Raw genomic sequence first — 24,093 nt, 5'->3', positions numbered from 1 at the left:
TGCTAATTTCTGAGTTAAAATAATCTTAGAGGGTTTAATACTTGCAAATTAAATGTAAATTAAGTAGAGGTAAAGTCAGACTATTACCTTACTGAAGTTATAAGCACTCAAAAGGTATGAAGTTTGTGTTCTTAGATAAAATTAAGACAGATGATCACTAGACAAAGATCAATAGAAAAATAACTAACAGTATTGCGCGAATGCAAGACAAAATATACTTTATTGCGACAGCATATGCACACAGTGCTATAGGTAAGGCATGCTACTAGGAATCTGCATATAATCGAAGACCAGTATATGCAAACAAATGGGAATGAACCCTAGATTCTTAATGCTTTAAGATTTAATCATCGGTAAAAGGAGGATGAGAAGAATATGCCCACTTATTATTCACTTAAACAGAGGCCTATGCCTCTAACCTAGAAAGCCCAAAGGCAACTAAGAGGAACTTAATCTTAACTATACTCAGAAGTCACTTTTAATATCAAAGACAGGAATATTTCACTAATTAAATTGAGGCAAATTTCCCTTCTAGACAAAGATCTAGAAAATGAGCACTCAAAATTCCATTCACTCACTTAAATTATTAGCCAATCTTAATGCCATTGATTCCGTTAGAAGCAAATACTAGACTATCTAACAGTACCTGGTGAGAGAAATTTACATTTAATACTTCATAATGTCATAAATTTTGGACTCAAATAATACCCTGAGTCAAATTTGACCCCTTTCTACTGAGGGGACCAAGCACAGTTTCAATTTCAACAGCTGAACTTCTAAGGGAAGATCTGAAAAAATAATGCTAATGAGAGAGATCTAGTCTTTCATGAACCTCTTAGGCCCTACAGACAATCACAATCAAAGCAAAACTGAGGTGGAAAGGTTTAACTGCTTTGTAAAGTTGTATTTTTAGACAGGCTGCTTCATTTCTCCCCTTCTTTTAAAACAGATGCATTTAAATGCTTCCTGCATGAGTGCAGCACACTGCCATTCTACTCAACTGTCCTCTAAATGCACACCCTGGGGGTAGACAACATGCTTTAATTTAAAGAGTAATATCTTAAATATAGTCAATTTAGTGTAGAGAGGAAAAGAAACACTACTATGAAAATTACTTATCAAATACTCCTCTCTTTTAAAAGGTGATTTTGTAAGTAACACAGGACCAAAAACATCCAACTATTACTTTATTTATATTACTATGCTTAAGTTACATGGAAAAAAAAAACCACAATCAGCAATTATGCCCCATTTCAGAAAAACTTTCCAATAAACACTAATTATGTTGTGACAAATAATTAGGAATGGTGACATCTTTGGAGCAAGACTGACAAGGAAGAATGGGCTCTGGTGCTACGGTTCATCTCCAACAAGTATATGGCACAGTGGCCAGCACAAGCCATACTAACACTGAACCTTTAGCGCTGGTTACAAATTCGGATCTCTTCTCTGAAGCTAGCAAATCAGGTAAAATAACTGGGTTTTAAAAAAATGTTTTAAAATGAAGCCCAAATAAGTTTAAAAAACATGCTCTTGACATATTTTCCTCTCAAAATTTACACAAATTACACTATTTTTCACTCTAATAGCCCAGATTTTTTTCCTCAAATAGCCCACAATGTAGCTGCAGATAGACTATTCTGCCTCAAGATGTAAACATGGAGAAAAAAAAAAAACGGCATCTGCATGATATTCTCTCTACACACAGCTGTTGGATGGAAAATAGAAAATTAAAAAAAAAAAGAAAAAGAAAAAAGGAGAAGAAGGAAAGGTTCCATCATAGATTCTCACAACCTCTTGTCCCACAGTTCATGAATCCGACCCTGATGCTAAGGTGACAGTGTATGTAAGGAGATATTTGTATTCAGTGAAGGAGACCTGGGAAAAGACGGTATTTATCTCTTTTTCTTCAAGAGTTATCAGATGGTACATGCTCCTCAAAGCCCTCACTCTCTCGAACTAGAGCACGTTCCAGGATCACACGACCTTCCTTATAACGCTGGCTGTCTTCAGTTGCAAACTCATAGATCCAACCCAGTTTGCTATTGCAGTTTTTGCAGCTCACATCTCGAACCATGTGGCGGCCAGTGAGCATGACCCGGTCTTGAACTTCACTGTATTGAAGGTTAACTACCTGAGAAATGGATCAAAACAAAATTGCAAAGACATGTAAGGTTAACATTTATGTTATCTGCCAAACAAGTACATATTATTATGGTGGGTGCCATTAACAGAACAACTTCAGAAAAGGAAATAGAAATTGTTGTTTAGTTAAACCTATAATACCCACCCCAAGTGTTATTTTTAGAAGCTGCTAGGACAGGTAGACATCTTGAAATTGCACTGCACTGGGCACTAATGCAATCATGTATTACTGTACTAGACCAAGCCACACTAATTATACATCCTGGTTATAGTTCGTTGTTGAAATGTCCTGGTCTTGGAGTCATAACACGTTAAGTTTGGATCTAATTGGCACCATTCACTCTTGCAATGACTGACATTTATTTACGAGTGCAAATAAGGCAATCAATATAAAAGAACTTACTACACAAGAGGGTTCCATATAAAAGCTTGTCAAATTTATATACACAAACAGACTCGGATAGACTAAGCCTACTATGGACCAAATATTGCAATGCATAGTTTTCAAGTGGGTTTTTTAAAGATAGTGGCTGACAAGATTTTCAATGATTCCGAATAACCAACAATCCCCTATACTTTTTTTTAAGGGGGCAGAATAGCAAGTATTTTTGGTTTTAAGAGCTATAGGGTCTTTGTTGCAACTATTCAACTCTACCATTATAGTAAGAAAGCAGCTATATACATACAAATGAGCATGGCTGTGCTCCAACAAACTTTATTCATACAACTAGGGGTAGTGTACCAATCCCTGCTCTACGCCTAAATGAAGATCAAGGGTACACACCATCAATTCATTTAAGAGAAAAACTTGTTTCTACAAGGAACAGAGAGGAGTTTACTGGGGAAGTCAAATCGGCCTTCTCAGAGTATCTTGGACTAGCTCTGTTCCTTAGTCTAAAAGATCTAGAAACTCAATTTCACTAGTATACATTTGACCTCAGATGGCAAAATCGTATCAACCAATTTCAAAGTAAAGCATAAATTAGAGAAGCAGGAAGAATGGACACTAATCTGCAAATCAGGAAACATTCGTCCTGTTGGCAAGCCCACATAAGAACCAAATCATAATCAGAAGGCGGTTTGGTGAGCAAGAACTAGAGTAAGGTAAGTTCTTTAGATGATCCTTACTTCAGCACCTCATTCTGAATCCTGAATCCCCCGGAACCTCCAAGCTCTAAGTAGGAAGACTGGTGCTACTGTTAAGTCTACTGACTTAGGAAATGAAATCGGTTTTCTTACCCACCTTGTTAAAAAGAAATGCTCTGCCAGTGGCGCCTGTGAAACGAGTGGAGATGAGTTCTGAGCGGTTGGTCAGAATCGTATCACAGTTTGCACAAGAGAACAGACGAGTACCACCAATATGATCAAGGAAAATTCTGCCCATTTTTATAGTTGTAGTTCTAAAATCCTAGGAAGAAGTGGAAAAGGAAAAGAAATTATGTTATAATAAAAAACAATTGTTAGCACCTACTTGGTGAGTGTCAGAGAACCATTTATGTGCAACCTTTGCTGCGTAGTACTCAAATACATGAAAAAGCTGACCCTGAACAAAGATGCAAAGCTTACACAATGAGCAAACAGGCATACCCCATCTAAGAATATTTTAGAAACAATGAGCCAAGGAAGTAAACATACTTTGGCGAGGCAAAGGCATGATGTCACTTCTCTCTAGGTTGTTCTGAAAAGTTAGGGAGGAAGTGGAATTTCAGAAACAGAAAGATGAAAAGCACAAGCACAGAGGTGAGAACAGCAGAGGTACAGCATAAGTGTAAGTACACATTCTGAGCATGTGTAATTTGAGAAAAGACTTTAGGGCATGAGTGGGATGATCTGATTAAGGGGCATCTTTGTGCCAAGAGCACAAAGGGGCAATGCAAGAACACAGTGGCCTGTGGTCATCAGATGACTCCATAGCTGGGTGATGATATGAATGTTAGTTAAGTGAGTCTAGTAGCTATGGAGCACTGCACTTTTTCCCTAACCCTAACAATAATCCCTTCAGGTCATTATCACCCCCATTTCACAGAGTATCCAAAACAAATCTGTAAAGATGATTACCTGGTCAAAGGTTACACAATTTTCAAATAAAAAAGTCAGGACTGGAATGAAGGTCACCTGACTCAAAGACCACAGTTTTTCCATTATCCTACCCTGTCTCCCCTAAGAAGAGGGCACAAAGAATGATCAAGGCTTGGTATAAGCCTAGACAAGAACAGAGAAGGGAAAGATCACCCTACAGAGAATCTTGCTAATTCAATATAAGTGGTAAAATATGAAAATATAAAGCTCTGAAATAAACTTCTGAAACTAATCACACTTGAGTGTTTCAGAAGTCAGGAGAGTTAATCATATATGCAACTCCTTAAATTCAACACAGTTAATTTTCCTAAACAGTATTTTTAAATATTTGGGTATAGTCAAGAATACTCTATAATTTCTTTTTTTACTGTATAATGTAATCTATATACAAAGGAAAGAAGGAAAAAAGCAATAGTTTTCAAAACACTCTTCAACAAATAGTTACAGGACACATCCCAGAGTTTGTCATGGGCTACCATACAAAATCATCTGAAAAATCATCTCAGATTTTTCCTTCTAGCTGCTCTAGAACACTGGAGGCTGGAAGAATATATATTTACTTTTCATCATCACCCTTTTTCCTTTTTTTTAATGAAAAAACATTAAAAGCAATAAATTTCAAAGTACATTGCAACAATTAGTTATAGAACAGATTTTAGAGTTTGGTATCGGTTACAATTCCATAATTGTAGGTTTTTACTTCTAGTTGCTCTAAGATACTGGAGACTAAAAGAAATACCAATATAATGATTCAGCAATCATACTTGTTTGCTAAACCCTACCTACTCTATATAACTCTACCATCACCTTTTGTTTGGGCTATTCCCATTCTAACTTTTTCACGTTGGGACGGGTGTCAGTAATAAGGGGTGGGAAGATGAACTAGCTGATATTCTGGAAAGGCTGGCCCCCCTAAGTGTCAGGACTTCTCCGGTCCAGGGACCCATCTGGAGGTTGTAGGTTTCTGGAAAGTTACCCTAGTGCATGGAATCTTTGTAGAATCTTATATATTGCCCAAGGTGTTCTGTAGGATTGACTGGAATGGTCTTGGATGGGGGGTTTGACAAGTTATGATAGGTAGCACATAGGTTTCTTTATTCCAGGGTGTGGTTATCAGCTCCTGTGTATTAAATATTTAACACTACATATCTGTAAAACGGCATGCTATAGTTGAACCATGAAAAAAAATTCAGAATCCATGTTTCAAATAGCAATCACTCTCATCTATCTGGGGAAATTTCATCACAAATTAAAAACAAGAAAATTCTATCCCTTCTTAGATCAATGAACTTCCCTTAGCCATTAGGCAATTTTAATGTAATTATCGTGAAGATTATGATGACTCCCTTTAGACATCTTATGAAGTTTAATAAGGAATAAAAAAACAAATGGTAAATATAATTACAATTTTTAGGTAGTAAAAGGAAAGTACATTGCCAAGAGTGACTTAATGAATAAATCTTGGGCTAAGAACAGAAGATACTGATATTTAGCTTTCTGATTACCTTTCTTCAAAATAACTAAAGATTTAATGCTTATCCTTTCAGTTATTAACATTATGTAACTACTATTTCCAGATACTTTACAACATAGTATTCAGAGTCTGTAAACCTAAAGCCTGTAGGCTGAATTCATTTGGTGGCCTAGGAATATAGCAGTGAACAAAAGACCAAAAAACCCTTCCCTCACAAAACATGGTATGTGGACAATGTTTTATTTTGGCCATGGTTTTATTTTAATAAAAACCAGTTGAGCTGACTATATTAAAAACTAAAAGAGTTAATTAAAAAGACTGTATTTTGGGCTTCTAAGTTTTAACGACAGGGGAGTCTGGCAACATGGGGCACGTATTCACACATGGTGAGAGGGGAGGAGAGCTGAGTGGCAGCTACAATCCCACCCCCAGGCCCTTCTCATTTGCTCAGTCTCTTCCCGGCTTCACTAGATTACTTTACCTGTGTGGTCTGTGAGATTAAGACTCTTGATATAAGTAAAGCAAGTAACACAAGAAAAACATTGAACTTAGGTTTCATTGCGGGAGAGAAAACATTTCAACAAACAGGTGAGTTGTTTCAAGGTAATGGTTATTAACAGCTAGGTCTTAGTCTTACCATAAGATGGAGTCCTGGGAGACTCTATTTCTTTCAAGATTAGTATTTATGCAGACATTCAGCCTACAGCTAGGGCTTCTGGAAATTAATTATTTAAAGCTAATTTTCCTTCAAACTTAGGAAGTAATCATAATGCAGGAGTAACTGTGTGTTTCTGAACTGACCATAGCAGATATAATGCTGCTGTAAATACACAAACGATTTTTAGTAAATTTATATAAAGTTGTGCTATATCACAACCACAAAGCAGCTTAGTATGTTTCTATCACCAGCCCCTCCAAAATTTCCACAAACTTTGTTCATAGTCTCCTTTCTCACTTCCAACCACCTGTAGCCACTAATCTTTCTGTTTTTACATTCAGAGTATTTCCCCAAAATACCTTACGCACCTTGCTTGGATTTAGGGGGTACCAAATCTCTTCAGTCACATATTTCTAAAATATCTTGAGAGTGTGCTGCTTTTACAGGTAGCAAATATTACTTTGTCCTTAATAAAAAAAATCCGAACTTTTGTCTTTTTCTTTTTCTGAATTGATGCAAATGTTCTAAGAAATGATCATGATGTGATGATATTGTGAATTACTGATTATATATATATAGAACGGAATGAGCATATATTAAGAATGTTAGTTTCTTTCTTGTAATATTTTTTAATTAATAAAAAAAAAAACCCGAACTTTGGTGTCTGTCATTGTAGAAGTTCACATTTACAAAGGCCAAAACCAGGATTCACCGTAGCTAAGGTTTAAGTTTTAAGGTACTTTCTTCCTTTTCAACATTTGAAGTAAAAAAAACCCAGTAATTTAATATTCTTAATGCTTATAAATAAGGCCACTTTGGAACTAGCTTTCCAAAATTCCAGGTCATTAAAATTCTCATAAAGTTAAAATAAGAAAAATTCCAAACCTGCTTATTTTATTGGGTTTTATTCCTTTTACTGGAAATCACTGAAAACAGTGAAAGGCCACGTTGAAAATACAATTGAGATTTATACATGATAAGTAAATCACATTTTAGTAATTGTTTTCAATTTCCTCTCCTTCCAACAAATAGTAAACTTAGCTATATAGAACTTTCAGTTTCTATTTCATTAGGAGACTCTGGTGAAGCAGTCACATTTTTAGGACCTCTAGCTTTATAAAGAATTTATAAAGAACTGACTATAATACATATTCGGTAAGATTTTCTCTTTCAGGAATTCATGAAAGACAAATTCTCCAGGAATGTATTTTTTTTAATTAAACATATTGGACTATATAATTTCCTGATTTTATTCCAAGTCAATAAAACTACTTTGTAAAAAGGCTATTGATTTCCTAAGTATATACTAATAAATGAAATATGGTATTTTGTTCAATAGTCTGGCTCATTTTTCCTAAAAACAGGGGTCAGTGAACCAAGGCCTGTGGTCCAAATCCAGCGTGTCGCCCGTCTCTGTGCACACCACAGACTAGCGACGGTTTCTATACTTTTAAACGATTGGAAAAAAAAAATCAAACTAATACTTTGTGGACTATGAAAAGTGTATGAAATTCAAATTTCAGTGTCCAAAAACAGTTGTGAAAGAGACCTTGCTGGTTTGCAAAGTTCAAAATATTTACAAAAAAATATGTTCTGACCCCCGTGCTTAATTACAAATTCTGAGAGAGATATTTCATTTAGAAAGAAGAAAGTCTTTTTGAGAAAAACGGAACCTTCCTTGGCATTCATGTTTAAGGATCAATGGGGGTATTACACCAGACGAGTTTAATTCCATTTCCTCTTTTTTCATGACTTTTCTAGCTTAAATCCTTAACTTTCTGTAATTAGTTCAGCGGGCTGAGGATTGACCATAAAAAGATTATGAAAACAGACAATATGGGCATGACCTCTGGAATCAGACTATTGGGGTTCAAATATCAGTTCTGCCCCTTAGTAGCTGGTCATATCCTAGGCAGTATCCACCTCTGACATGGAAATAATACATCCTGAGAACAGTCTGAGGCACAAGGTAAGTGCTAAATAAAGTTCAGCAAAACTAGAGTACCTTTCTTGGTGCGTCCCACTCACATTTTATCTCCAATTACAGCTGAGGAAAGCAAGGCTCCCAAAGGAGATGAAACCAACAGTAACAATTTACTAGCTTCACCTCCTGCTAATTACAGCAAAGCTAAGTGACCAGATGACAGAAATTACAAGCAAGGCAAAAGTTAGAAATCTTCTGAAGCAGCTCAAATTCTGAGAGTCACAGTTCTAGGTCTTAAAATAGGTATTCATCCTCCCTATAATGAATAATCCAGTTGAAATTTGGCACCCCATTCCAGTCCCAAAATAGGAGGCATGAGAACAATGAGGAATCCTATTTGCATCTCTGAGGACCCTCTGTTGGGCTAAAAACCAGTTTAAAACTAGGGTTTTGGGTGGGCCACGGTGGCTCAGCAGGCAGAGTTCTTGTGCCTGCCATGCTGGATACCTGAGTTCAATTCCCGGTGCCTGCCCACGTGAGAAAACAAAACAAAAACTAGGGTTTTACTCAATAAAGGAATGATCCCTCAGGGCATTTCCACAGTCTACAGATCATACACTGTACCCAGGAATTCTAGCCTTGAACAGATAAACCCCAGAAAGTGGTGGGTAAAAGGCAAGGTAGAAAGACTCTTCTAGCCAGGAATTGAGCCTGTAAGAGCCTAGAATGCAGAAAGGGTTAAGGAATCTGCCCTTTCCAGGGGGAGGTTTTATCTTGCAATGATTCTGCTAAAATGGAAACATTCCAAAGCACACTTGTATATCTGGTTTTTAGTTTCTTCCCTGTCTTAAACATAGGAAAAAATAAACTCAAAGAACTTTTAATGGTGCGGGGTTAACTATCGTATTAACCAACATTTAATGCTACTGCAATTTCATCAACTATTTTTATACTGATGTGTGATTCAATTCTATTAAAAACCTACAAGGAAAAATTATTACTATTTATTAACAGTTTGATCCATAAAACCAGTTTTACAACTTTTGTATAAAATTAAACCTTACCAAGCCAAGGTTTTAGTGACACAAGAAAGCTGCACTTTCCTTTTATTAATTCTCTTACAATACTGGACCAGTTTTCTTTGCTGTGTGTGAAATGATGTCCTGTTTATGGAATGAGGTCCTCTTTTGACTGTAACTTCTTATACAAGTATGTTTTTATTCCTCCCCCTCCAAATAATTATTTTTAAAAACATTTTCCAAGTTTACATATTTCTATAATACATACTGCTTAGTCATCACTAGAAAATAAGATGAGTCATATTAACTGAGTCAGCTGAACAACTTGAATTTGCAATCTCCCCAAAACACTTCCTGAAATGACAAATTCACCGTATCTCTTATTTGTTGTCATGCAATACTATGAATAAAAAAAATCCTCTAACTGGATGGATTGGACTATTTATCATTTAACTGTCTGATTTCCTGATTCACATCAAGTTAAGGTTTAGTTCCTACATTTCCCAGAAGTTACAAGACAGGATTATCAGTGAAATTGATATTAATTTATATAATATTTAAGCACTACAAAACTTAAAATATATTCTAGACACTATATTTAGGACTATCTTCACATCTTATGAATATACTGAGGATTAGCTTCATGGCACATGGACTGTTTCTTGAAGGGTAGTAGCTAGTTTAATTTCTTTTGAACATGTTTTTTGGCCTTATTCCCTTTTCCTTTTCATTATTTTAAAACTTGTTTTCTTCTCTCATCACTTAAGTAGAGGGGAAAAAAAAAGTCAAAGAACTTCGACTCAATGGCCCAAGCAGTTAACCCTACTGAAGAAGTAAAGCATAATTTACTAAGCTTGTTTAGAAAAGATACATTGGAAATTCAGTTTACTTAGTTTCCCCATATAGAGTTAAATAACTTACTTGAGCACTTTTCATCACATCAGTCTCCTAAAGATAAGTTTAAAAATACAAACAAACATCAACTACTGAACCTCTTAGGCACTGGGACAGCCCAGTAAAGGTAGACATCAATCCCTTCCAGGGAGTTTACATTCTACCTGGTATGTAGAAAGATAAAGGGCTATGTGGAAAAAGCTTGCATGCCAAATTTTACAGGTTCCACTTTACCAGTTTCTGAATGCTCCAGGCCCGTCCCCTGTCTGTCCAATAGCAACCCAATGCCTTTCTATTTTCCAGGTCTAATCAATACCAATCTTCTTGAGAATAACCCCTACTCCTCCTCACATTTCTTCTTGCCCCATTTTTCAACTTTTATGGTACTCATTTCATAACTTACTATTATTAAGCTATGTACTGTTATTTAATTTGTCTAACTTTATTAAACTGTAAACTTCTAGAGAAAAGATACTAAAAAAAAAATTTTCCTTCTTGCTCAACCCAGTACAAGTGTGTAAAAAAATAATCCGCAAGACACTTCACATCTGGCACACATATGTACCTGGGAAACACTGGGTGCTTTTTAGGTTGCCTTTGTTGGAATGCAGGTACAATACAGTAAATGCCTATTACCACTGGTTACTTCACCAGCAAATCTACCAGTTTTCCAAAGACAAAAGGCTAGCCTGAAGTTACTTCAGGTTTTCCATCCCTCGGGGATCTGCAAAAAAAAATCCTCAGATTACCAACAGGGAGTTCCGTAAACAGAAAAAGTTTAAAAATAAATGAGCTGGACGCAATATCGGTTAATTGAGGAAACCCTCCCGTGGAGGGGGAACTGACATGTACCAAGATGAGGCAGATTTTTGTAGCATTCCAGTTTTCCAACCCTCCGGCAGTCGGTAACCCTCATTCGGCCTACCTACCCACAAAGGAGTGTCAAATACAGAGGTGACACCAGCACGCCCGCCGGCCAGAAGCTGCGAGGCATCCCGCAGCAGGGTCGCAGCTCCGCGAGGCGGGCCGACGGCTGAAGCCTCGCGGCGCCCCCGCCGCCCCCAGCTGATACGGGCACGTGACGCCCGCGGGCCAATCGCGCAGGGCGGTGCGGGCCCGAGGCGGCGGCGGAGCCTCCTCCCGCACCACAACACCGGCCAAGACAGCTGGGCGGGCGGCGGCGCGGAGGTCCCGGCGCACTCTGCCAGGCCCCGCGGCGCCGCCCGGGGGCTCGAGTATCCGCCCCAGCGCCGACGGCCGGGATAGTCCCGCAGCCTGCTCCACCGGGACACCACGCCCTCCTCCCGACGCCCCCACCCTGCAGGGCAGCCTCAGTGCGGGGGTCCACGGGGTAGCAGGGGGGCCGGGGTGGCGCACGTTCACCCCGCGGGGGCGGGAAACAAAGGCAAACGGCGCCCGACCCCCCACCTCCCCGGGGAAAGGCCGCAGCAGCCGGGTGGGAGGAACCCTGGACTGGAGGGCTGGGCCGTGGCGTAATCGTCGCCCAAACAACTCCCGACTCGAGTCCGGGCTTCGTTTGGCGGCGGCGTCCAGGGGCCGAGGAAGCGCGGAGCTGGGACCGGGGGGGTCGCGGGCCGCAGCGAGCCTCCGCCTCGAACACAGGTGGGGGTGGGGCGCCGGCCAAACCGCCCGCGGAGAGGGGCGGCCAAGGCCTCGGGGCCTCCGGGGTTGTGTTTGGGGAACCGCACGGCGGGGGTGGGCGAGGCTGTGGCCGGGGGGCGGGGGCGCCGAGGCCGACTGGGACCCGCCCGGGCTGCGCGGCAGGACCCGGCCTCACAAAGAGAAAAGCAGCCCAGACTCGTCGGCCCGCGGTCCGGGCGCCGAGGGCCCGCCCTGGGTCCCGGGAGTCGGACGGGGAGGAGGGGGCACCTCCCGCCGCGGGCTCCCCGCCGCGGGCCGACTCCCCAGCTCTGCGAACTCGACCGATCGGGACAGGCTCCTCAACCCCAACCAGGCCCCGAGCTCAGCCCCTGCCCACGACACTCACCCTGAACGTCGGTGAGATCCGCGGCTTCCGGCGGCTCTTTGCTCCCAGGCTGGGATGAAGCACCTCGGCTACTCAAGGCTCCAGGTTTAGTCAGGCCCCGGCCTTGGCCCCGCCTCCTCCTAATTGGGCCCTAGTGTCAATCATCCAGCGTAGCTCCGCCCCCCAGACTGTATGCGCTCCTGGTTGGCCCCAAACGCCCTTCATGACGAGGCCCCGCCCCCTCACGGGCATCCGGCCCCTTTCGCCGGGCCCCGCCCCTCCCCTGACTTACCCTCCCCCACTCAGCCCCCCTTGGCTTGGCGGCCCACCCCCCCGGAAGCCTCCGACCTCAGCCAGGCCCTCTGCAACTCGCCCCGCCCCGGCTCAACACCTCGGACTCGGGCAGCCAATCAAAGAGGCTAGCTGTGCCCCTTCTCCCTAGCTGGCCAATGAGAAGAGAGGTAGGATCCACCCTCTTCCCAGCTGAGCGCGCACAACACAGCATCCACGTGAGTCAGCTTCTTAAAGGAGACAGATCAGGCTTACTCTTTGCGGCAGCTGTAAGACCTTATGTGTTGTCCGCGTCGCCAGGTGCTGGCTGAGGCCTAGCTTCCCGATGCACCACTGAAGCCCGGTGATGACAGATGAAAACAACAGGCCGTTTTTCGAGACAAAGCAGGCGCCTGTGTGGGTACATTGCACCATGTAATTCATTTTTTGGAGACCATTTCCTGCCTGCCACCCTTTATGAACAGAGGGCTACTTCTTACTAACGAACCTTAAACCCGCCAAGAGAGCATCCCCTAAGGAACATCCGTGGATAAAAAGTAATTTTCAAATGTACCCGACTTCATTCACAACTCCCTGAGTTTTCTCTTGGTTATGGAAGTGATTCTGAAAAGGAGAGAATCCCAAGGGGTGGAGAAAATTCACAACTTCTGCTGTAGGCCTCAGAGTGAGAGATTTGTTGGTTGAAGAAAAGAGTTCTCTTAACCTTCATCGGTGTTTAGGATTGAAAGCTTTGTGTCTCATTCCATTAGAATTTCCCATAGAACTACATTAATGAGCTTTACTTTCAGGATAAAGTGTACGTTTCGGATGCCTATCTCTCAGGATTAAAAAAAAAAAAAGTCTAGCCTTTGAGGTTAATTTGCAAATACTTGTCAACCTAAAATTCACCAGTGTTTCCTTTCAGTTCAAATAAAGTTAATATGAACAACAGAAGGCCAAACAACTAGTTATCTTTTAATAAGGGAATTATCTCTTGATTAATGAGATGAACTAAGAAAGTTAAAAAATTTTTAAGTTTTTCTCTTCTTCCTCACTACTGCTTTGTTTTTAATTAGCTTTAATTAACAAACGTAATCTATGTTCATTGTAGGATGATCAGACAAACTCATTCCATTGGAGTAGCTGCTGTCCTTTATAACCAGCTCCCTGTGTACCCTTAATTCTTCCAGGGACATGTGTCTGCTTATGAAAGCATTCTTCATCTCACTCTTTTTCACTCATCAATATGTTCTGGCCATCCTTCCATGCCAAATTTATCTTCCATTTACGCATTTACTTCTCTACTCATAGTTTTCCATAGGGTGGTTTCACCATCTATATTTATTTATCAAAAAAAATTTTTATTAGAGAAGTTGTGGCTTTCCAGATCGTGCATAAAATACAGCATTCCCGTATACTAAACTATTAACACCTTGCATTGATGTGGTACATTTGTTATAATGAAGAAAGCACATTTTTATAATTGTAGTATTAAATGGTTTCACAATCTTTTATTAAACATTTCTCTATTGATGAAGGTATAGGTTGGCTTCAACCTTTTGTTGTTAAAAACTACTGTAATGAAAACCCATATTCATAGATGAAATACTTAAGTATTTCCAGATATAAGACCTTTTGAAAACAGCATGCAATAGCTAAACACACAGGAATGTTTTTTCTCAAGGTGAGCACTCTAACTAGCAGGGCAAGCAATGGAGAAGGTATTTATTTAACAAACAGTATAAAATGCCTAATTGTTCTAAATACTTTAAAATTATTAATTGTTTTAATTTTCATAAGATCCCTCAGAGGTAGGTTATTGTTTCCATCCCCATGATACAGAGGCATAAACTGGGATGCAGTAATTGAATAACTTGTTTAAGGTCACCCAGTAGAGTTATTGAATGCAATATTTGTAAACTTGGAAGGAAATTATGAAAAATTAACATGGGTGATAATATGCAGAGTTTGTATTCCAAGTATGAGTTACATTGGCCAGGTAATAGGAATGGAACTGAAGGGACAGTTTTATCTTTAAGATGCGTATCTGGTCAGAACTGACTATTTATGGGTGACTTGAGAAGAGGGAATTAAATAAAAAATAAACCAGAGGTTTAATCCTAGGTGAATAGAAGTGTGATAGTTTCCTATGGTTAAATATAGGGTGTTAGGGAAGGTTGATTTGTGGTTAAAAATGATGGGTCTGAGCTGATGGTAACCCATTAGAAATAAAAATACACAGTTAAATATAATGTAATAAATATGAAAGTGAAAAGGCAAGAGATTTGAGCTGTCAATTAACATTGTGTTATACAAAATTGTATTATAAATTAACGTGGAACAAACGTACAGTTTGTACTACTGAGATTTTTTCACCAAGAACATAGGGTGTTTCTCCTTTTATTTAGGTATTCCTTTATGTCTTTTAATAAAATTTCATGGTGTATCTGTGTTCTTCTAGATTGTTCATATATTTTCTTAGGACTGTATTTAGGCATTTTATGTTTTCTGAAGGTAAACTTTCTCCTATTCTATATTATAACCTAACTGGCTATTTGTTGTTATGTAGGAAAGATAATTAAACATTTTTTTTGAAGAAGTCATTTTCTCAATCTCTAATAATTTGGTAATTTATTTTTCTTGGTTTTCTGGATAGAAAATTCTTCTGTCTGCAAATGATGGTAATTTTGCCTGCTTTCCAGTCATTTTGCCTTTCATTTCTGTTAAGTATCCTTGTACAGATATTTTTGAGTACATGTGTGAATATTTCTGTAACACAAATTCCTAGAAGTTATTGCCGGTTTTAAAAGTTTCTTTTTTTAAAGTAAAGAATGGGTATGCAATTTTGTCAAATACCTTTTTAGTGTCTATGGTAGATTGAATTATTTATACTAGAAAAAACAAACAGACTTGCTCTTAACCTTATCTTACTCCTGTAGTTGCAAACCCATATAAATAGGACCTTTGGAAGATGTTATTTTTTTGTTAAGGTGCGGCCAGCTGAATCTTTTGGGGGTTTGATCCAGATTACTAGAGTTCTGTATAAGCGAAAGGAAATTCAGACATAGGAGAAAACCATGGGAAGAGCCAGAAGCTGGAAGTCAGTGGAACCAGAATAGAAAGGAGAAGTGCATTGCCACATGTTTGAAAAGCTGAGGACCCAAAGATTGCAGGCAGCCAGCCCCAGAATGCCAGTCTTCAGGGAGAAAGCACGGCCTTGCTGACTTCTAGAGTTTGGACTTCTCCTAACCTCAGAACTGTGAGTCAATAAATTCCTGTTGTTCAAACCAACCCATTTTGTAATATTTGTTCTAGCAGCTGGGAAAGTAAGACGGTATCTATTGAGATAATTATGGTTCCCTTCCCCACTGTCCTACTTCTGTCTTTTCATAGGATGTAGTATAGTAACCTATTTCCATCATTAAATCAACTTTGAATTTCTGGGATAAAAGCTGCTTTGTCACTTGACAGGTTCTAACTCTGACATTTTTTGGTTGCATAAAATCAGAAACATGAGTATCTTAATAGTATATGCACCCTGGTGTTTTATTCTTGTTACTAAATATACTCTCTGTCTGAAACTGAATGCTATGCCCCAAATATGTGATACAATTTAATAGCTACATACTCTGATTCAGACTTTCAAAATACCCTTCTCTTGGCACTGCTTCCATGGATCTCTTATTTCCTCTGTTTTTTTTTTGTTGTTGCTTTGAAGGACCCTAACACCAGAGCCGCTCCTTTAGAGGTGTGCCTACATTTCAAGTCGGCCCTTCACGTGCAACCCAGCTGTGTCTCCCACTGTAGACTTCCTACAGCCTGATGAACCTTCTCCTTGCTTCCCAAGCCAGGAACCACCTATGCCTCTAACCCACCTGTCTCAGACATTCATTCTTCAAATTTTTCCTTCTCTTGATTTTGGCAACTTAGTACTCAGCTGTGGGAGACTGAATTGCATCCCCCAAGATGTCCATGTGCTAATCGCTAGAACCTGTGAATGTGTCACCTTACATGGGAGCAGGGACTTTGCAGGTTGATTAAATTGAGGCTCTCAAGACAGGGAGATTATCCTGGACTATATGGGCAGGCCTAATACAAGCATAAGGGCCCTTGTAAGAGGGAAGAAGGAGAGTCAGATCCTGAGAAGGCGATGTGATGACAGAAGCCAGGGTTGGAGCAAGGCAGGGCCATGAGACAAGGAATTTGGGCCACCTCTAGAAGCTGGAAAAGGCAAGGAGCCATTCTCCTCTGTAGCATCCAGAAGGAGCACAGCTCTGCCCACACCTCAATTTTAGCCTTATACGACTCACTTTGGAGTGCTGACCTACAGAATAGTAAAAGAATGCATTTGTATAGTTTTAAAGCACTACATTTGTAGTAATTTGTTATAGCCAAAAAGGAAACTAAGACATCACCGAATTCTCCCAAAGTCATAGTTTATATTGTTTTAAATTACTTCATGTTGTTTATAATTAGGTTTTTTTATCATTATTTTTTTTAACTTTTTTTATTAATTAAAAAAATTAACAAACAAAACATTAAGAGATCATTCCATTCTACATATACAATCGGTAATTCTTAATATCATCACATAGTTGCATATTCATCATTTCTTAGAACATTTGCATCAATTTAGAAAAAGAAATAAAAAGACAACAGAAAAAGAAATAAAACGATAACAGAGAAAAAAAAGATTATACATACCATACCCCTTACCCCTCGCTTTCATTTACCACTAGCATTTCAAACTAAATTTATTTTAACATTTGTTCCCCCTATTATTTATTTTTATTCCATATGTTCTACTCTTCTGCTGATATAGTAGCTAAAAGGAGCATCAGACACAAGGTTTTCACATTCGCAGAGTCTCATTGTGAAAGCTATATCATTGTTCAATCATCATCAAGAAACATGGCTACTGGAACACAGCTCCACATTTTCAGGCAGTTCCCTCCAGCCTCTCCACTACATCTTGAATAACAAGGTGATATCTACTTAATGCATAAGAATAACCTCCAGGATAACCTCTTGCCTCTGTTTGGAATCTCTCAGCCATTGACACTTAGTCTCATTTCACTCTTCCCCCTTTGGTCAAGAAGGTTCTCTCAATCCCTTGATGTTAATTCTCAGCTCATTCTAGGGTTTTTCTCAGTCCCTTGATGCTGAGTCTCAGCTCATTCCAGGATCTCTGTCCCACGTTGCCAGGAAGGTCCACACCCCTGGGAATCATGTCCCACACAGAGAGGGGGAGGGTGGTGAGACTGCTCGTCGTGTTGGCTGGAGAGAGGGGCCACATCTGAGCAACAAAAGAGGCTCTCTTGGGGGTGACTCTTAGGCCTAAATTTTAAGTAGACTTGACCTATCCTTTGTGGGGTTAAGTTTCATGTGAACAAACCCCAAGCCTGGGGGCTTAGCCTATAGCTTTGGTTGTCCACACTGCTTGTGAGAATATCAAGAATTCAACTTGGGGAAGTTGAATTTCTCCCCACTCTCACCATTCCCCGAAGGGGGCTTGCAAATACTTTTCCAGTCACTGATCAAATCACTCTGGGATTCATTGGGGCATCACTCTGGACAAACCAACAAAATCTCATGTACTACCTGAGATTCCAAGTACTTATGACAGTCAATCAAACTATCTACATGAGTTATATTAGGAAATGCTCTAGTCAAAATATAAATTTTGTAATAAATAAACATTTTTTGCTTTAGTCTCACACATAAGATGACATTTTAAAGTATTAATTATCATCTATTTTCAACACCCTGCAATAATGACATTCCTTTGTTCTTCCTCAGGCAAAAACATTTCTTAAATTTGTACATTGTACATTTCACTATTATTATACACTCTAGGCATTCCTAGATTATACCATCTCGATCTTTACCATCTATCTTTCTTTCTGATTTCATTTATGTCCCCAGTCCTCCTCCCTCTATCATTCTTACATGCAGGTTCATTCAGTGTTTTAACATAATTACATTACTGTTAGGTAGTATTGTGCTGTCCATATCTGAGATTTTATGTTCAGTCCTGTTGCACAATCTGTATCCCTTCAGCTCCAATCACCCAATATCTCACCCTATTTCTATCTCCTGATAGAAATGGTCTCTGTTACCAAGGAAATATTCTAAGTTTATTCACTAACGTCAGTTCATGTCAGTGAGACCATACAGTATTTGCCCTTTTGTTTCTGGCTAATCACACTCAGCATAATGTCCTTAAGGTCCATTCATGTTGTTACATACTTCATAACTTTATTCTGTCTTACAGCTGCATAATATTCTATCTTATGTAAATGTCACAGTTTGTTTAGTCAACTGTCTGTTGATGGACATTTTGGCTGTTTCCATCACTTGGTAATTGTTAATAATGCTGCTATAAACATGTAAATGTCCATTTGTGTCCTTGGCCTCATGACCTTTGAGTAGAGACAGCATATACATGGGTCCTGTTTTTTAAACCATTCTGCCAGACTATGTCTTTTGATTGGAGAGTTTAATCCATTAACATTCAGTGTTATTACTGTATGGGTAGTACTTTCTTCTACTATTTTGCCTTCTGGATTTTATATGTCATATCTAATTTTCCTTCCTTTTACCTTTACTTATAGTCTTCCTTTCTACACTCTGCTCCACACCTCTCTCTTCTGTCTTCGTATCTGTCTCTAGTGTTCCCTTTAGTATTTCTTGCAGAGCTGGTCTCTTGGTCACAAATTCTCTCAGTGATTTTTTGTTTGAAAATGTTTTCATTTCTCCCTCATTTTTGAAGGACAATTTTGCTGGATATAGAATTCTTGGTTGGCAGTTTTTCTCTTTTAATAATTTAAATATATTATCCCACTGTCTTCTCGCCTCCATGGTTCCTGCTGAGAGATCTGCGCATAGTCTGATTGGGCTTCCCTTGTATGTGATGGATTGCTTTTCTCTTGCTGCTTTCAAATCCTCTCTTTCTCTTTGACCTTGGACATTCTGATTATTAAATGTCTTGGAGTATGTCTATTTGGATCTGTTCCCTTTGGGGTACACTGCACTTCTTGGATCTGTAATTTTAAGTCTTTCATAAGAGTTGGGAAATTTTCAGTGATAATTTCCTCCATTAGTTTTTCTCCTCCTTTTCCATTCTCTTCTCCTTCTGGGACACCCACAACATGTATATTCATGCGCTTCATATTGTCTTTCAATTCCCTGAGTCCCTGCTCATATTTTTCCATTTTTTTTCCTATAGTTTCTGTTTCTTGTTGGATTTCAGATGTTCTGTCCTCCGGCTCATTAATCCTATGTTCTGCCTCTCGAAATCTACCATTGTAGGTTCCCATTGTTTTTTTCATCTCTTCTACTGTGTCTTTCATTCCCATAAGTTCTGTGATTTGTTTTTTCAGACTTTCAGTTTCTTCTTTTTGTTCCTTCCTTGCCTTTTTTATATCCTCCCTCAATTCATTGATTTGGTTTCTGATGAGGTTTTCCATGTCTGTTTGTATATTCTGAATTAGTTGTTTCAGCTCCTGTATGTCATTTGAATTGTTGGTTTGTTCCTTTGACTGGGCCATATCTTCAATTTCCTTAGTGTGATTTGTTATTTTTTGCTGGCATCTAGGCATTTAATTACCCTCAATTCATTGATTTGGTTTTTGATGAGGTTTTCCATGTCTGTTTGTATATTCTGAATTAGTTGTTTCAGCTCCTGTATGTCATTTGAATTGTTGGTTTGTTCCTTTGACTGGGCCATATCTTCAATTTCCTTAGTGTGATTTGTAATTTTTTGCTGGTGTCTAGGCATTTAATTACCTTAATTAGTTTATTCTGGAGATTGCTTTCACTTCTTTTATCTAGGGTTTTCTTGCTGGATGAATTTGTTGTCTATCTGTTCTTTGACATTCTGTTCAGCTTTATCTGAACCTTTAGCTTAAGTTTTGTTTAACAGAGGAGAATTTTTCAGTTCTTGTTTTCTTGTTTCTTGCCCTGCTTGTGTGGTACCTTTCCCCCACACACACTTAGGAGGGTCTGCTTAGATATTATAGACCCCAACCAGATTTTCCCAGACCAAACTGGCCTCCTATCAGGAGGAAAGAGTCACCTGAGTCGGTTTTCCCTGAGCATGAGGCCCAGCAGGTTGAAAGACTTTTCTGTGAAGTCTCTGGACTCTGTTTTTCTTATCCTGCCCAGTATGTGGCGCTTCTCTGACTGCAGGTCCCACCAGCATACGATGATGCGGTACCTTTAACTTTGGCTGGGGGTTTGTTGGAGACAGAGGAGAGGTTGTAGGCTGGTTTTAATGGCTTCAAATTACCAAGCACTGGTGTCTGAATTCCTTGATGGAGGGATTCCACCTGGGTGGGCCTTCACCCCTCCCCTGGGGAAGGCACAGGCTCCAGATAAGCTCCCAAAAGAGCTCACTTCTGCCTATGCCTGGGGCAGTTGCAGCCTGAAAAGTCCTACCGCTGTATCCAGAGGCAGTCAAGCCTTTGTAGATACACAGCCACTAAAACATGTTTCCTTCTTTTTTTTCCCCCTTTTTCTGTAAGTCCTGCCCCCTTGGTGCCGGGGCAAAAATGAGCAACCTCCGCTTTGATCGGGTTCACCTAAGCTGGGGGCCTATTTTTAGTAGTCAGAATTTGTTAATTAGTTCCACAATTGGCGTTTGATTGTGCCCAGTCACTGCTGCTGGTAAAGTCCTTTCCTTTCCCCTCTGGGACGCAGCCTGTGGGGGAGGGGCGCTGGCCGCCACAGCTTTGGAAACTCACGGTTTTGGGGGGTGCTTGCAGCCGGTCCAGCTGGTCCAGACTGGGGTACGCTGTGTGTCTGGTCACTGACGTGGCCCCAGGAGCTGTTCTGTACTGTTTCTGGTTATTTAGCAGTTGTTCTGGAGGATGAACTAAAACACACACATTATTAAGCTGCCATCTTGACCCGGAAACCTATAATTAGGTTTTTTAAACATTATTTTTTATTGTGAAATATAACATATATACAAAAAAGCAATAAATTTCCAAGTACATTTCAATGAGTAGTTATAGAACAGGTTTTAAAGTTTGGTATGGGTTACAGTTCCACAATTTCAGGTTTTTCTTCTAGCTGCTCCAAGACATTGGAGACCAACAGAAATATTAATATAATGATTCAGCAGTCATGCTCATTTGTTAAATCCTATCTTCTCTTTTATGCTCCTATTATTTTTCTTTTTTTGTGAAAAATTACATAAAAAATTTCAAAGTACATTGCAACAATTAGTTGTAGAACAGATTTCAGAGTTTGGTATGGGTTACAATTCCACAATTTTAGGTTTTTTACTTCTAGTTGCTGTAAGATACTGGAGACTAAAAGAAATACCAATGTAATGATTCAGCAATCATACTCATTTGTTAAACCCTATAACTCCACCATCACCTTTGATCTTTATTTAGGGGTGTGTGGGCTATGCCCATTCTAACTTTTTCATGTTGGGAGGGCTGTCAGTAACAAGGGATGGGGAGATGGAGCTAGCTTATATTCTGGAAAGGCTGGCCCCTTTGCCTTTCAGGACTTATCTGGTCCAGGGATCCATCTGGAAGTTGTAGGTTTCTGGAAAGTTACCCTAGTGCATGGAACCTTTGTAGAATCTTATATATTGCTCTACATATTCTTTAGGATTGGCTGGAATGGTTTTGGTTGGGGTTTGGCAAGTTATGATAGGTAGCAATGTCTAACTAAAATTTGCATAAGAGGGACCTCCAAAGCAGCCTCTCTACTCTATTTGAACTCTCTCAGCCACTGATACTTATTTGCTGTGCTTCTTTTCCCCCTTTTGGTCAGGATGGCATTGTTGATCCCACGGTGCCAGGGCCAGGCTCATCCCTGGGAGTCACTTCCCACGCCACCAGGGAAACTTTCATCCCTGGATGTCATGTCCTATGTAGAGGAGAGGGCAATGGTTTTACTTGCAGAGTTGGGCTTAGAGAGAGAGAGAGAAAGTCTGCATCTGAGCAACAAAAGATGTCCTCTGGAAGTGACTCTTAGGCATAGCTGTAGGCAGGTGTGCTGGTTTGAAAGGATGTGTGTCCCCTAGAAAAGCCATGTTTTAATCCTAATTCCATTTTGTAAAGGCAGCCGTTTCTTCTAATCCCTGTTCAGCATTGTATGTTTGAAACTGTAATTAGATCATCTTCCTGGAGATGTGATGTAATCGAGAGTGGTTGTTAAACTGGATTAGGTGATGACATGTCTCCACCCATTTGGGTGGGTCTTGATTAGTTTCTGAAGTCCTATAAAAGAGGAAACATTTTAGAGATTGGAGATTCACATTTTGGAGATTGGAGATTCAGAGAGAGCAGAGCAGAATGACATAGCCATGAGAAGCAGAGTCCACCAGCCAGTGACCTCTGGAGATGAAGAAGTAAAATGCCTCCAGGGGAGCTTCATGAAACAGGAAGCTAGAAGGAGAAGCTAGCAGTGTTCGCCATGTTCGCTATGTGCCCTTTCAGTTGAGAGAGGAACCCTGATCATGTTCACCTTGTGCCTTTCCAGATGAGAGAGAAACCGTGAACTTCATTGACCTTCTTGACCCAAGGTATCTTTCCCTGGATGGATGACTTTGATTGGACATTTCTATAGACTTGTTTTAATTAGGACATTTTCTCAGTCTTAGAACTGTAAGCTAGCAACTTATTAAATTCCCCTTTTTAAAAGCCATTCTGTTTCTGGTATATTGCATTCTGACAGCTAGCAAACTAGAACAGTAGGCTAAGCCTCTCTGCTACATAAGCTTCACAGGAGCCAAACCTCAATAACAGTGGCTTGGCCTTTTGATTTGGGTGTCCCTAATGTTTGACACAGTATTCAGGGTTTCCCTGGTGTTAAAATTTAATAGTTCCATATTTTTCTCCCATCCCTCAAGGGACTTTGCCAATACTTTTTGATTATCTGCTTAGTACGTTCTGAGATATCTCCAGGCATTACATTAAGCTATACGGGATTAAGGGCTCTCATTCTTATTCTGGGCTCCCTGTGTTTGGTTTGTTTAAATGACCTATCCAGACAGATTGAGTTAGATTATGTGCTACAGAAAATTTAGGTTCTGGACAAAATACACCTTTTTTTTCCTTTGGTCTCAAAGAGTAGGTAAAGTTTTAAAATACAGACAATGTCTTCCTTACCCCTGTATTCTGAACTACCTTAATCCCGACCTAGTCGAATTCATTCTTATCTCTAAATACCAGGTTATACATATATAAAACTCTCAAAATCCAGAAATAACAATTACCACTCTGGACTAAATGTGACTGCTATAAGAGCTTTAAATCTAGGCCCCAGTTTTCTTAGAAGTATTTTCTAAATGAGATCATACAATAATTGCTCTTTTGCTTCTGGCTTAGTTTGCCTCACTAAATGTCCCACAGGTTCATTCACATCTTTGCATGCCTCACACTTTGTTACTTTTTGTAGCAGCACAATGTTCGATCATATGTTTACACCATCATTCGTCCATCTACTTCTCAGTTAGTGCATCTTTTAGCCACCTCCATCTACTGGGACTCATGTATAATGTCCAAAGTCCACAGTCCATCAACACTCTCAATTTTAGATAATTTCGTTGTTGTCAAGAGAAAGAAAGCCAATAAATACATCCTTACCAAATAGGAAACCCAGACTTTCCCCTAACTCTTG

The 24,093-nt window shown here is 39.7% G+C and overlaps 1 protein-coding gene across 3 annotated transcripts; it reads right to left on the bottom strand.

Annotated features, from left to right (window-relative positions):
• Nucleotides 1-201: 201 nt before the first annotated feature.
• Nucleotides 202-12,332, bottom strand: YPEL5 (yippee like 5). Of its 3 annotated transcripts, none has more exons than XM_077152511.1 (3): nt 12,202-12,332; nt 3,389-3,553; nt 202-2,134 (listed from the first exon to the last, which is right to left on the bottom strand). In XM_077152511.1, exons 2-3 carry the CDS (start codon nt 3,527-3,529, stop codon nt 1,910-1,912), a joined length of 366 nt encoding a protein of 121 aa, XP_077008626.1. In that variant the 5' UTR covers nt 3,530-3,553; nt 12,202-12,332; the 3' UTR covers nt 202-1,909. The 3 variants fall into 3 exon arrangements, with proteins under 3 accessions (XP_077008626.1, XP_077008627.1, XP_077008628.1); XM_077152512.1 differs by lacking the exon at nt 12,202-12,332 and adding an exon at nt 11,123-11,243; XM_077152513.1 differs by lacking the exon at nt 12,202-12,332 and adding an exon at nt 10,759-11,081.
• Nucleotides 12,333-24,093: the final 11,761 nt, after the last annotated feature.

The sequence above is a fragment of the Tamandua tetradactyla genome, chromosome 3, assembly GCF_023851605.1.
Source record: "Tamandua tetradactyla isolate mTamTet1 chromosome 3, mTamTet1.pri, whole genome shotgun sequence".
NCBI classification, from domain to species: Eukaryota; Metazoa; Chordata; class Mammalia; order Pilosa; family Myrmecophagidae; genus Tamandua; species Tamandua tetradactyla.
The sequence above is the reverse complement of the archived record's forward strand: the minus strand, read 5'-3'. Positions and strand labels throughout refer to the sequence as shown.